The 12,915-nt window shown below is 51.7% G+C and overlaps 1 protein-coding gene across 1 annotated transcript in view; it reads left to right on the forward strand.

Moving 5' to 3' along the window:
- LOC119977765 (dynein heavy chain domain-containing protein 1-like) overlaps positions 1 to 12,915 on the forward strand; it is a 459,774-nt gene that overhangs the window by 52,567 nt on the left and 394,292 nt on the right. The window contains exons 5-6 of the mRNA XM_038818968.1: positions 112 to 315; positions 5,561 to 5,671. Coding sequence (XP_038674896.1) covers positions 112 to 315; positions 5,561 to 5,671 — 315 coding nt within the window. The remainder of the gene's footprint in view (positions 1 to 111; positions 316 to 5,560; positions 5,672 to 12,915) is intronic.

A 12,915-nucleotide genomic window follows, 5' to 3' on the forward strand; every position in this document is an offset into this window, starting at 1 on the left:
GAGGGTGCTTCCATCGATTGCAGCTGTCTCTGCGATGCAAAACAGGTAATTTGCCCCAGGATTTTGTAACCTTTCTCACCTCTCTCTCACTCTCTCTCCGATTGGATCCAGACCGTACGATCTGATTGTAGTTCCCAAGCACAAGATGGACCCCGAACACTACGTATTCTCCACCTTCGGGGTGTTGGCCATCTCCCCTGGCCTGGGATCAGAGGTGATGTCCCTTGGTGACTGGCAGCGGGAGGCGATGCTTTGGAGAGCACTGACACACATCCCTTTCTTCAAAAACTACTTCCTACGGAGAGCCTTCGCACTGTGAGTCCTCAATCTCATCAATCACCAAATCCTAAAGGAAATAGTGCTTCAAACGTCTTTCATGCCACAGTGTAGAGAGAGCTTTACTCTGTATCTAACCCCGTGCTGTACCTGTCCTGGGAGTGTTTGATGGGGACAGTGTTGAGGGAGGTTTACTCTGTATCTAACCCTGTGCTGTACCTGTCCTGGGAGTGTTTGATGGGGACAGTGTAGAGGGAGCTTTACTCTGTATCTAACCCCGTGCTCTACCTGTCCTGGGAGTGTTTGATGGGGACAGTGTAGAGGGAGCTTTACTCTGTATCTAACCCCGTGCTGTACCTGTCCTGGGAGTGTTTGATGGGGACAGTGTAGAGGGAGCTTTACTCTGTATCTAACCCCATGCTGTACCTGTCCTGGGAGTGTTTGATGGGGACAGTGTAGAGAGAGCTTTACTCTGTATCTAACCCCGTGCTGTACCTGTCCTGGGAGTGTTTGATGGGGACAGTGTAGAGGAAGCTTTACTCTGTATCTAACCCCGTGCTGTACCTGTCCTAGGAGTGTTTGATGGGGACAGTGTAGAGGGAGATTTACTCTGTATCTCACCCCGTACTGTAGCTGTCCTGGGTGTGTCTGATGGGGACAGTGAAGAAACTTAGAAACATAGAAAATAGAAGCAGGAAGATGCCATTCGGCCCTTCGAACCTGCTCTGCTGTTCATTATGATCATGGCTGATCATCAAGTTCAATACCCTGATCCCGCCTTCCCTCCATATCCCTCGATCCCTTTAGCCCCAAGAGCTACATCTGATAAAAGCAAATTACTGCGGATGCTGGAATCTGAAACCAAAAAGGAAATGCTGGAAAATCTCAGCAGGTCTGGTAGCATCTGTCGGGTGAGAAAAGAGCGAACGTTTCGAGTTTGATGACTCTTTGTCAAAGCTACATCTGATTCCTTCTTGAAATTACACAATGTTTTGGCCTCAACTACTTTCTGTGGTAGCGAATTCCACAGATTCCCCACTCTCTGGGTGAAGAATTTTCTCCTCACCTCAGTCTAAAAGGTTTACCCCTTGTCCTCAAACTATGTCTCCTAGTTTTGGACTTCCAAACATCGGGAACATTCTTTCTGTATCTGCCCTGTCTAATCCTGTTAGAATTTTGTAAGTTTCTATGAAATCCTATCTCACTCTTTTAAACTCTAATGAAAATAATCCTCACCGATTTAGTCTCTCCTCATACGTCAGTCCCACCATCCCAGAAACCAGCCTGGTAAACCTTCGCTGCTCTCCCTCCATAGCAACAACATCCTTCCTCAGAGAAGGACACCAAAACTGCCCACAATATTCCAGGTGTGGACTCACCAATGCTCTATACAATTGCAGTAAAACAATTGGGCGGCATGGTAGCACAGTGGTTATCATAGTTGCTTCACAGCTCCAGGGTCCCAAGTTCGATTTCCGGCTTGGGTCACTGTCTGTGGAGTCTGCCAACTCTCCCCATTTCTGCGTGTGTTTCCTCCAGGTGCTCCGGTTTCCTCCCAGAAGTCCAAAGATGTGTAAATTAAGTGGATTAGCCATGCTAAATTGCCCTTAGGGTCCAAAAATGTTAGGTGGGGTTACTGGGTTACGTGGATAGGTGCAGATGTGGGCTTAGGGCCGGTGCAGACTTGATGGGCCGAATTAAAGCCCATGGGATTGGGGGAAGTGTATTGAGGTGGATAGAAAACTGGTTGGCAGAGAGGAAACAAAGAGTAGGGATTAATGGGTCCTTTTCAAATTGGCAGGCTGTATCTAGGGGGGTACCACAGGGATCGGTGCTGGGACCCCAGCTATTCACAATATATATTAATGATTTGGATGATGGAACAAAATGTAACATCTCAAAGTTTGCAGATGATATCAAGTTAGGTGGGAGGGTTGATTGTGACGAGGATGCAGGGATCCTACAGCAAGATCTGGACAGGTTGGGTGAGTGGACAAGCCAATGGCAGATGCAGTTTCATTTGGATAAGTGTGAGGTTATTCACTTTGGAAGCAAAAACAGGAAGACAGATTACTACCTGAATGGCCATAAATTGGGAGAGGGGAGTGTGCAGCGGGACCTGGGTGTCCTTGTGCACCAGTCGTTGAAGGTAAGCATGCAGGTGCAGCAGGCGGTAAAGAAGGTAGGTTGGCCTTCATTGTGAGAGGTTTAGAGTATAGAAGCAGGGGTGTCTTGCTGCAATTATACAGGGCCTTGGTGAGGCCACACTTGGAGTATTGTGTGCAGTTTTGGTCTCCTTCTCTGAGGAAGGATGTTTTGCTCTCGAGGGAGAGCAGCGAAGGTTTACCAGACTGATTCCAGGGATGGTGGGACTGTCATAGGAGGAGAGATTGACTAGGTTGGGATTGTTCTCGCTGGAGTTCAGAAGAATGAGGGGGAATCTCATAGAGACTTATAAAATTCTAATGGGACTAGACAGGGTAGATGCAGGGAAGATGTTCTCGATGGTGGGGGCGGGTGTCCAGAACCAGGGGTCACAGTCTGAGGATTCAGGGTAAACCATTTCAGACAAATATAAGGAGACATTTCTTCACCCAAAGAGTGGTGAGCCTGTGGAATTCATGACCACGGGAAGTAGTTGATGCTAAAACATTCAATATATTCAACAGACGGCTAGATATAGCACTTGGGGAGAATGGGATCAAAGGCTATGGGGAGAAAGCAGTGATGTGGAGATGCCGGCGTTGGACTGGGGTGAGCACAGTAAGAAGTCTTTCAACACCAGGTTAAAGTCCAACAGGTTTGATTCAAACACGAGCTTTCGGAGCGCAGCTCCTTCCTCAGGTGAATGGCGAGGTATGTAAGATACCTCGCCATTCACCTGAGGAAGGAGCTGCGCTCCGAAAGCTCGTGTTTGAATCAAATCTGTTGGACTTTAACGTGGTGTTGTAAGACTTCTTACTGGGAGAAAGCAGGATTAGGCTATTGAGTTGGATGATCAGCCATGATCGTAATGAATCGTGGAGCAGGCTCAAAAGGGCCAAAAAGCCTCCACCTGCGCCTATCTTCTATGTAGCTAACCCCGTGCTGTTCCTGTCGTGGGAATGATTGATGGGGACAGTGTAGAGGGAGCTTTAGTCTGTATCTAACCCCGTGCTGTACTTGTCCCGGGAGTGTTTGATGGGGACAGTGTAGAGGGAGCTTTACTCTGTGTCTAACCCCGTGCTGTACCTGTCCTGGGAGTGTTTGATGGGGACAGTGTAGAGCAGGGGTGGGCAAACTACGGCCCGCGGGCCGCATGCGGCCCGCCAAAGGTATTTCTGCGGCCCACCAAGTCATTAAAAAAAAACAATTTAAAAAAAAAAAATTTTTTTTTTTACATTTTTTTTTAAGGTTAATGGGGGCGGGCTGTTGGGTTACTTACTGGTATAGGGATGGATACGTTGACTTGAGTAGGGTGATCATTGCACGGCACAACGTCGAGGGCCGAAGGGCCTGTTCTGTGTTGTACTGTTCTATGTTCTATATGAGGCGCCCAGAATCATAACCGGGTGAAGTAATTATTTTACTTAATATACTATGCGGCCCTTTGTGAATTGTGAATTTCTGAATGTGGCCCTTGCACGGAAAAGTTTGCCCACCCCTGGTGTAGAGGGAGCTTTACTCTGTATCTAACCCCGTGCTGTACCTGTCCTGGGAGTGTTTGATGGGGACAGCGTAGAGGGAGCTTCACTCTGTATCTAACCCCGTGCTGTACCTGTCCTGGGAGTGTTTGATGGGGACAGCGTAGAGGGAGCTTTACTCTGTATCTAACCCCGTGCTGTACCTGTCCTGGGAGTCTTTGATGGAGACAGTGCAGAGGGAGCTTTACTCTGTATCTAACCCCGTGCTGTACGTGTCCTGGGAGTGTTTGATGGGGACAGTGTAGAGGGAGCTTTACTCTGTATCTAACCCCGTGCTGTACCTGTCCTGGGAGTGTTTGATGGGGACAGTGTAGAGGGAGCTTTACTCTGTATCTAACCCCGTGCTGTACCTGTCCTGGGAGTGTTTGATGGCTCAGTGTAGTTTCTTCCAGAAACTTCACCTTGAACTCGACAATTCTTCCAGAATCCTCACCAGGAACTCGAGCATTATTTGAGAAACTTCAACAGGAACTTGAGCATTCTTCAAGAAACTTAACAAGGAATTCAAGCATTGTTCCAGAAGCCTCATTAGGAACTCCAGCAATCTTCCAGAAACTTCACTAGGGACTCGAGCATTTTTCGAAAAACGTCACCATGTACTTGAGCATTCTTTGAGAAACTTCACTGTGGACTCAGGGATTCTTCGAGAATCTTCATAGTGTACCCGAGCAGTCATCCAGACACTTAACAAGGAACTTGAGCATTCTCCCAGAAACCTTATCAGAAACTCGAGCATTCTTCCAGAGAGCTCACTAGGAATTCGACGATTCTTTAAGAAACTTCACTAGTCCTGAAAGACGTACTTGTTTGGTGAAATGGACATTCTGAATTCTCCCTCAGTGTACCCGAACGGGTGCAGGAGTGTGGCGACTGGGGGCATTTCACAAAAACTTAATTGCAGTGTTTACAAAAGTCTACTTGTGACTATAAAGATTATTATTACTCTGGGCTGTGGGAGGAACCAGGAGCACCCGGAGGAAACCCTTGCAGACACGGGGAGAACGTGCAGGCTCAGCACAGACAGTGACTCAAGCCGGGAATCGAACCTGGGACCCTTAAGTTGTGAAGCAACAGTGCTAACCACTGTTCTACCGTGCCGTGCTTTACTTACAAATCAGGTGTCCATAAGCCATTGAAGCAGTCAAGGATCTCTGGAAAATATACAAAGTTTGGTTAATTCAATTATGTTGAAACTCTGGGATTTGTGGGATTGGAATTAACCGCACACATGCTCAGGGTGAGATAACACCTCCTGCACTCTTCATTGACCCAGGGTTGATCTCCTGGTTTGGTGGTAAGGGCAGAGTGGGGGATATGCCGGGCCATGTGGTTGAATACAATTCTGCTGCTGCTGACGGGCAACAGAGCGGCTGATGGATGCCCAGTCTTGAGTTGGTAGATCTATTCGAAGTCTATCCCATTTAGCACGGTGTTAGTGCCACACAACACAATGGAGGGTATCCTCAATGTATGCTGATTGTCTGACACATATACCACATTACAACTCTCAACGAAATTCAAGAAGATTTTGTTGTCTGAAGAATGTTTTGGGTTCATGCTGGTTGTGAATGTTCGCATTGTTTCTCCTTTTTGTGTCACAGCTGGTATAGAAATATGAAGCGGGAGTGGATGCTGAAACGTCGAAATGTCCTTTGGAGCCGCCTCCTCCCAGCCATCCCTCATTTCGGAGCTGCTTTGCTGCAGATTTCCAGGTATGTCCATTAACATTGGAAAATAGGTACATAGGAATTAGGAGCAGAATTCAGCCCTTGGAACCTGCCCTGCCATTCAATCAGATCCTGGCTCATCTCTTCATGGTCTCAAAACACCTCGCCCCCATATGAATGAAATGAAAATCGCTTATTGTCACGAGTAGGCTTCAATGAAGTTACTGTGAAAAGCCTCTAGTCGCCACATTCCGGCGCCTGTTTGGGGAGGTTGTTACGGGAATCGAACCGTACTGCTGGCCTGCTTGGTCTGCTTTCAAAGCCAGCGATTTAGCTCTGTGCTAAACAGCCCCATATCCCTTTAATCTGTTTTTAATTCAGAAACATATCTGTCTCCTTGAAGCCATTTAATGACTCAGACTCCACCGCGCTACAGGGCAGCAAGTTCCACAAATTCATCACCCTCTGCGAAAAATAGTGACTCAACATCCCAGTTCTATATCTACCGCCTCTCAACCTATATCTGTGACCTCTTGTTCCAGGTTGCCCCACAAAGGAGAGCATTTGGTCGTTGTTTACTTTATCAATCCCATTTAGTATTTTATACCCCTCGATGGGATCACCTCATCCTTCTAAACTCCAGCAAGTACAAGCCCAAAGAGGTACAGAAGGCTTGACATCATCTTGAATCAGTGAGTAGTACTCACACAGTGTAGTCAGAATGCCTTGGACTTGCTTCTCATACCACAGACATGAGGCAACAATGCAGGCAGACTCTGCAGTACAATACTGAGGGAGTGCCGCGTGTCAGAGGGTCAGTACTGAGGGAGTGCCGCACTGTCAGAGGGTCAGTACTGAGGGAGTGCTGCACTGTCAGAGAGTCAGTACTGAGGGAGTGCCGCACTGTCAGAGGGTCAGTACTGAGGGAGTGCTGCACTGTCAGAGGGTCAGTACTGAGGGAGCGCTGCACTGTCAGAGGGTCAGTACTGAGGGAGTGCTGCAGCGTCAGAGGGTCAGTACTGAGGGAGTGCCGCACTGTCAGAGGGTCAGTACTGAGGGAGTGCCGCGTGTCAGAGGGTCAGTACTGAGTGAGTGCTGCACTGTCAGAGGGTCAGTACTGAGGGAGTGCTGCACTGTCAGAGGGTCAGTACTGAGGGAGTGCTGCACTGTCAGAGGTCCAGTACTGAGGGAGTGCTGCACTGTGAGAGGGTCAGTACTGAGGGAGTGCTGCACTGTCAGAGGGTCATAGAACATAGAACGATACAGCGCAGTACAGGCCCTTCGGCCCACGATGTTGCACCGACATGGGAAGTCAAAAACTAAAGGCCATCTAACATACACTATGCCATTATCATCCATATGCTTATCCAATAAACTTTTAAATGCCCTCAATGTTGGCGAGTTCACTACTGTTGCAGGTAGGGCATTCCACGGCCTCACCACTCTTTGCGTAAAAAACCCACCTCTGACCTCTGTCCTATATCTACTACCACTCAATTTAAGGCTATGTCCCCTCGTGCTAGCCACCTCCATCCGCGGGAGAAGGCTCTCACTGTCCACCCTATCTAACCCTCTGATCATTTTGTATGCCTCTATTAAGTCACCTCTTAACCTTCTTCTCTCTAACGAGAACAACCTCAAGTCCATCAGCCTTTCCTCATAAGATTTTCCCTCCATACCAGGCAACATCCTGGTAAATCTCCTCTGCACCCGTTCCAAAGCTTCCACATCCTTCCTATAATGAGGCGACCAGAACTGTACGCAATACTCCAAATGCGGCCGTACCAGAGTTCTGTACAGCTGCAACATGACCTCATGGCTCCGGAACTCAATCCCTCTACCAATAAAGGCCAACACACCATAGGCCTTCTTCACAACCTGACCCTCTGAGGGAGTGCCGCACTGTCAGAGGGTCAGTACTGAGGGAGTGCTGCACTGTCAGAGGGTCAGTACGGAGGGAGTGCTGCACTGTCAGAGGGTCAGTACTGAGGGAGTGCTGCACTGTCAGAGGTCCAGTACTGAGGGAGTGCTGCACTGTCAGAGGGTCAGTACTGAGGGAGTGCCGCGTGTCAGAGGGTCAGTACTGAGGGAGTGCTGCACTGTCAGAGGGTCAGTACTGAGGGAGTGCTGCACTGTCAGAGGGTCAGTACTGAGGGAGTGCTGCACTGTCAGAGGGTCCAGTACTGAGGGAGTGCTGCACTGTCAGAGGGTCAGTACTGAGGGAGTGCTGCACTGTCAGAGGGTCATAGAACATAGAACATAGAACGATACAGCGCAGTACAGGCCCTTCGGCCCACGATGTTGCACCGACATGGGAAGTCAAAAACTAAAGGCCATCTAACCTACACTATGCCATTATCATCCATATGCTTATCCAATAAACTTTTAAATGCCCTCAATGTTGGCGAGTTCACTACTGTTGCAGGTAGGGCATTCCACGGCCTCACCACTCTTTGCGTAAAAAACCCACCTCTGACCTCTGTCCTATATCTACTACCACTCAATTTAAGGCTATGTCCCCTCGTGCTAGCCACCTCCATCCGCGGGAGAAGGCTCTCACTGTCCACCCTATCTAACCCTCTGATTATTTTGTATGCCTCTATTAAGTCACCTCTTAACCTTCTTCTCTCTAACGAGAACAACCTCAAGTCCATCAGCCTTTCCTCATAAGATTTTCCCTCCATACCAGGCAACATCCTGGTAAATCTCCTCTGCACCCGTTCCAAAGCTTCCACATCCTTCCTATAATGAGGCGACCAGAACTGTACGCAATACTCCAAATGCGGCCGTACCAGAGTTCTGTACAGCTGCAACATGACCTCATGGCTCCGGAACTCAATCCCTCTACCAATAAAGGCCAACACACCATAGGCCTTCTTCACAACCTGACCCTCTGAGGGAGTGCCACACTGTCAGAGGGTCAGTACTGAGGGAGTGCTGCACTGTCAGAGGGTCAGTACGGAGGGAGTGCTGCACTGTCAGAGGGTCAGTACTGAGGGAGTACTGCACTGTCAGAGGTCCAGTACTGAGGGAGTGCTGCACTGTCAGAGGGTCAGTACTGAGGGAGTGCTGCACTGTCAGAGGGTCAGTACTGAGGGAGTGCTGCACTGTCAGAGGTCCAGTACTGAGGGAGTGCTGCACTGTCAGAGGGTCAGTACTGAGGGAGTGCTGCACTGTCAGAGGGTCAGTACTGAGTGAGTGCTGCACTGTCAGAAGGTCAGTACTGAGGGAGTGCTGCACTGTCAGAGGGTCAGTACTGAGGGAATGCTGCACTGTCAGAGGATCAGTACTGAGTGAGTGCCGCACTGTCAGAGGGTCAGTACTGAGGGAGTGCCGCACTGCCAGTACTGAGGGAGTGCTGCACTGTCAGAGGGTCAGTGCTGAGGGAGCGCTGCATTGCCAGAGGGTCAGTACTGAGGGAGTGTCGCACTGTCAGAGTGTCAGTACTGAGGGAGTGCCGCTCTGTCAGAGGGTCAGTACTGAGGGAGTGCCGCACTGCCAGTACTGAGGGAGTGCTGCACTGTCAGAGGGTCAGTGCTGAGGGAGCTCTGCATTGCCAGGGGTCAGTACTAAGGGAGTGTCGGATTGCCAGAGGGTCAGTACTGAGGGAGTGCTGCACTGTCAGAGGGTCAGTACTGAGGGAGTGCTGCACTGTCAGAGGGTCAGTACTGAGGGAGTGCTGCACTGTCAGAGGGTCAGTACTGAGTGACTGCTGCACTGTCAGAAGGTCAGTACTGAGGGAGTGCTGCACTGTCAGAGGGTCAGTACTGAGGGAATGCTGCACTGTCAGAGGATCAGTACTGAGTGAGTGCCGCACTGTCAGAGGGTCAGTACTGAGGGAGTGCCGCACTGCCAGTACTGAGGGAGTGCTGCACTGTCAGAGGGTCAGTGCTGAGGGAGCGCTGCATTGCCAGAGGGTCAGTACTGAGGGAGTGTCGCACTGGCAGAGTGTCAATACTGAGGGAGTGCCGCACTGTCAGAGGGTCAGTACTGAGGGAGTGCCGCACTGCCAGTACTGAGGGAGTGCTGCACTGTCAGAGGGTCAGTACTGAGGGAGTGCTGCACTGTCAGAGGTCCAGTACTGAGGGAGTGCTGCACTGTCAGAGGGTCAGTACTGAGGGAGTGCTGCACTGTCAGAAGGTCAGTGCTGAGGGAGCGCTGCATTGCCAGAGGGTCAGTACTAAGGGAGTGTCGGATTGCCAGAGGGTCAGTACTGAGGGAGTGCTGCACTGTCAGAGGGTCAGTACTGAGGGAGTGCTGCACTGTCAGAGGGTCAGTACTGAGGGAGTGCTGCACTGTCAGAGGGTCAGTACTGAGGGAGTGCCTGCACTGTCAGAGGGTCAGTACTGAGGGAGTGCCGCACTGTCAGAGGCTCAGTACTGAGGGAGTGCCGCACTGTCAGAGGGTCAGTACTGAGGGAGTGCCGCACTGTCAGAGGGTCAGTACTGAGGGAGTGCTGCACTGTCAGATGGTCAGTACTGAGGGAGTGCCGCACTGTCAGAGGGTCAGTACTGAGGGAGCGCCGAATTGTCAGACTCAGTACTGAGGGAGTGCAGCACTGTCAGAGGGTCAGTACTGAGGGAGTGCCGCACTGTCAGAGGGTCAGTACTGAGGGAGTGCTGCACTGTCAGAGGGTCAGTACTGAGGGAGTGCCAAATTGTCAGAGGGTCAGTACTGAGGGAGTGCTGCACTGTCAGAGGGTCAGTACTGTGGGAGTGCTGCACTGTCAGAGGGTCAGTACTGAGGGTAGTGCTGCACTGTCAGAGGTCAGTACTGAGGGAGTGCCAAATTGTCAGAGGGTCAGTACTGAGGGAGTGCCGCACTGTCAGAGGGTCAGTACTGAGGGAGTGCCGCACTGTCAAGGGTCAGTACTGAGGAAGTGCTGCACTGTCAGAGGGTCAGTGCTGAGGGAGTGCTGCACAGTCAGAGGGTCAGTACTGAGGGAGTGCTGCACTGTCAGAGGGTCAGTACTGAGGGAGTGCCGCACAGTCAGAGTGTCAGTACTGAGGGAGTGCTGCACTGTCAGAGGGTCAGTACTGAGGGAGTGCCGCACTGTCAGAGAGTCAGTACTGAGGGAGTGCCGCACTGTCAGAGGGTCAGTTCTGAGGGAGTGCCGCACTGTCAGAGGGTCAGTACTGAGGGAGTGCTGCACTGTCAGAGGGTCAGTACTGAGGGAGTGCTGCACTGTCAGAGGGTCAGTACTGAGGGAGTGCTGCACTGTCAGAGAGTCAGCACTGAGGGAGTGCTGCACTGTCAGAGAGTCAGCACTGAGGGAGTGCCGCACTGTCAGAGGGTCAGTACTGAGGGAGTGCTGCACTGTCAGAGGGTCAGTACTGAGGGAGCCCGCACTGTCAGAGTGTCAGTACTGAGGGAGTGCCGCACTGTTAGAGGGTCAGTACTGAGGGAGTGCCGCACTGTCAGAGGGGCAGTACTGAGGGAGTGCCGCACTGTCAGAGGGTCAGTACTGAGGGAGTGCTGCACTGTCAGAGGGTCAGTACTGAGGGAGTGCTGCACTGTCAGAGGGTCAATACTGAGGGAGTGCTGCACTGTCAGAGGGTCAGTCCTGAGGGAGTGCTGCACTGTCAGAGGGTCAGTACTGAGGGAGTGCTGCACTGTCAGAGGGTCAGTACTGAGGGCGTGCCGCACTGTCAGACGGTCAGTACTGGTGGAGTGCTGCACTGTCAGAGTGTCAGTACTGAGGGAGTGCCGCACTGTCAGAGGGTCAGTACTGAGGGAGCGCCGAGTTGTCAGAGACTCAGTACTGAGGGAGAACTGCACAGTCAGACGGTCAGTACTGCGAGAGTGCCGCACTGTCAGAGGGTCAGTACTGAGGGAGTGCCACACTGTCAGAGGGTCAGTACTGAGGGAGTGCTGCACCGTCAGAGGCTCAGTACTGAGGCAGTGCTGCATTGTCAGAGGGTCAGTACTGAGGGAGTGCCGCACTGTCAGACGGTCAGTACTGATGGAGTGCCGCACTGTCAGATGGTCAGTACTGAGGGAGTGCCGCACTGTCAGAGGGTCAGTACTGAGGGAGCGCCGAATTGTCAGACTCAGTACTGAGGGAGTGCAGCACTGTCAGAGGGTCAGTACTGAGGGAGTGCTGCACTGTCAGAGGGTCCGCACTGAGGGAGTGCCGCACTGTCAGAGGGTCAGTACTGAGGGAGTGCTGAACTGTCAGAGGGACAGTACTGAGGGGGTGCTGCACTGTCAGAGGGTCAGTACTGAGGGAGTGCCGCACTGTCAGAGGGTCAGTATTGAGGGAGTGCTGCACTGTCAGAGGGTCAGTACTGAGGGAGTGCTGCACTGTCAGAGGGTCAGTACTGAGGGAGTGCCACACTGTCAGAGGGTCAGTACTGAGGGAGTGCTGCACCGTCAGAGGCTCAGTACTGAGGCAGTGCCGCATTGTCAGAGGGTCAGTACTGAGGGAGTGCCGCACTGTCAGACGGTCAGTACTGATGGAGTGCCGCACTGTCAGATGGTCAGTGCTGAGGGAGTGCCGCACTGTCAGAGGGTCAGTACTGAGGGAGCGCCGAATTGTCAGACTCAGTACTGAGGGAGTGCAGCACTGTCAGAGGGTCAGTACTGAGGGAGTGCCGCACTGTCAGAGGGTCAGTACTGAGGGAGTGCTGCACTGTCAGAGGGTCAGTACTGAGGGAGTGCCAAATTGTCAGAGGGTCAGTACTGAGGGAGTGCTGCACTGTCAGAGGGTCAGTACTGTGGGAGTGCTGCACTGTCAGAGGGTCAGTGCTGAGGGTGTGCTGCACTGTCAGAGTGTCAGTACTGAGGGAGTGCCAAATTGTCAGAGGGTCAGTACTGAGGGAGTGCCGCACTGTCAGAGGGTCAGTACTGAGGGAGTGCCGCACTGTCAAGGGTCAGTACTAAGGAAGTGCTGCACTGTCAGAGGGTCAGTGCTGAGGGAGTGCTGCACAGTCAGAGGGTCAGTACTGAGGGAGTGCTGCACTGTCAGAGAGTCAGCACTGAGGGAGTGCCGCACAGTCAGAGTGTCAGTACTGAGGGAGTGCTGCACTGTCAGAGGGTCAGTACTGAGGGAGTGCCGCACTGTCAGAGAGTCAGTACTGAGGGAGTGCCGCACTGTCAGAGGGTCAGTACTGAGGGAGTGCTGCACTGTTAGAGGGTCAGTACTGAGGGAGTGCTGCACAGTCAGAGGGTCAGTACTGAGGGAGTGCTGCACATGTCAGAGGGTCAGTACTGAGGGAGTGTTGCACTGTCAGAGGGTCATTACTGAGGGAGTGCCGCACTGTCAGAGGGTCAGTACTGAGGGAGTGCTG

Source organism: Scyliorhinus canicula, chromosome 14 (genome assembly GCF_902713615.1).
Source record: "Scyliorhinus canicula chromosome 14, sScyCan1.1, whole genome shotgun sequence".
Lineage (NCBI taxonomy): Eukaryota > Metazoa > Chordata > Chondrichthyes > Carcharhiniformes > Scyliorhinidae > Scyliorhinus > Scyliorhinus canicula.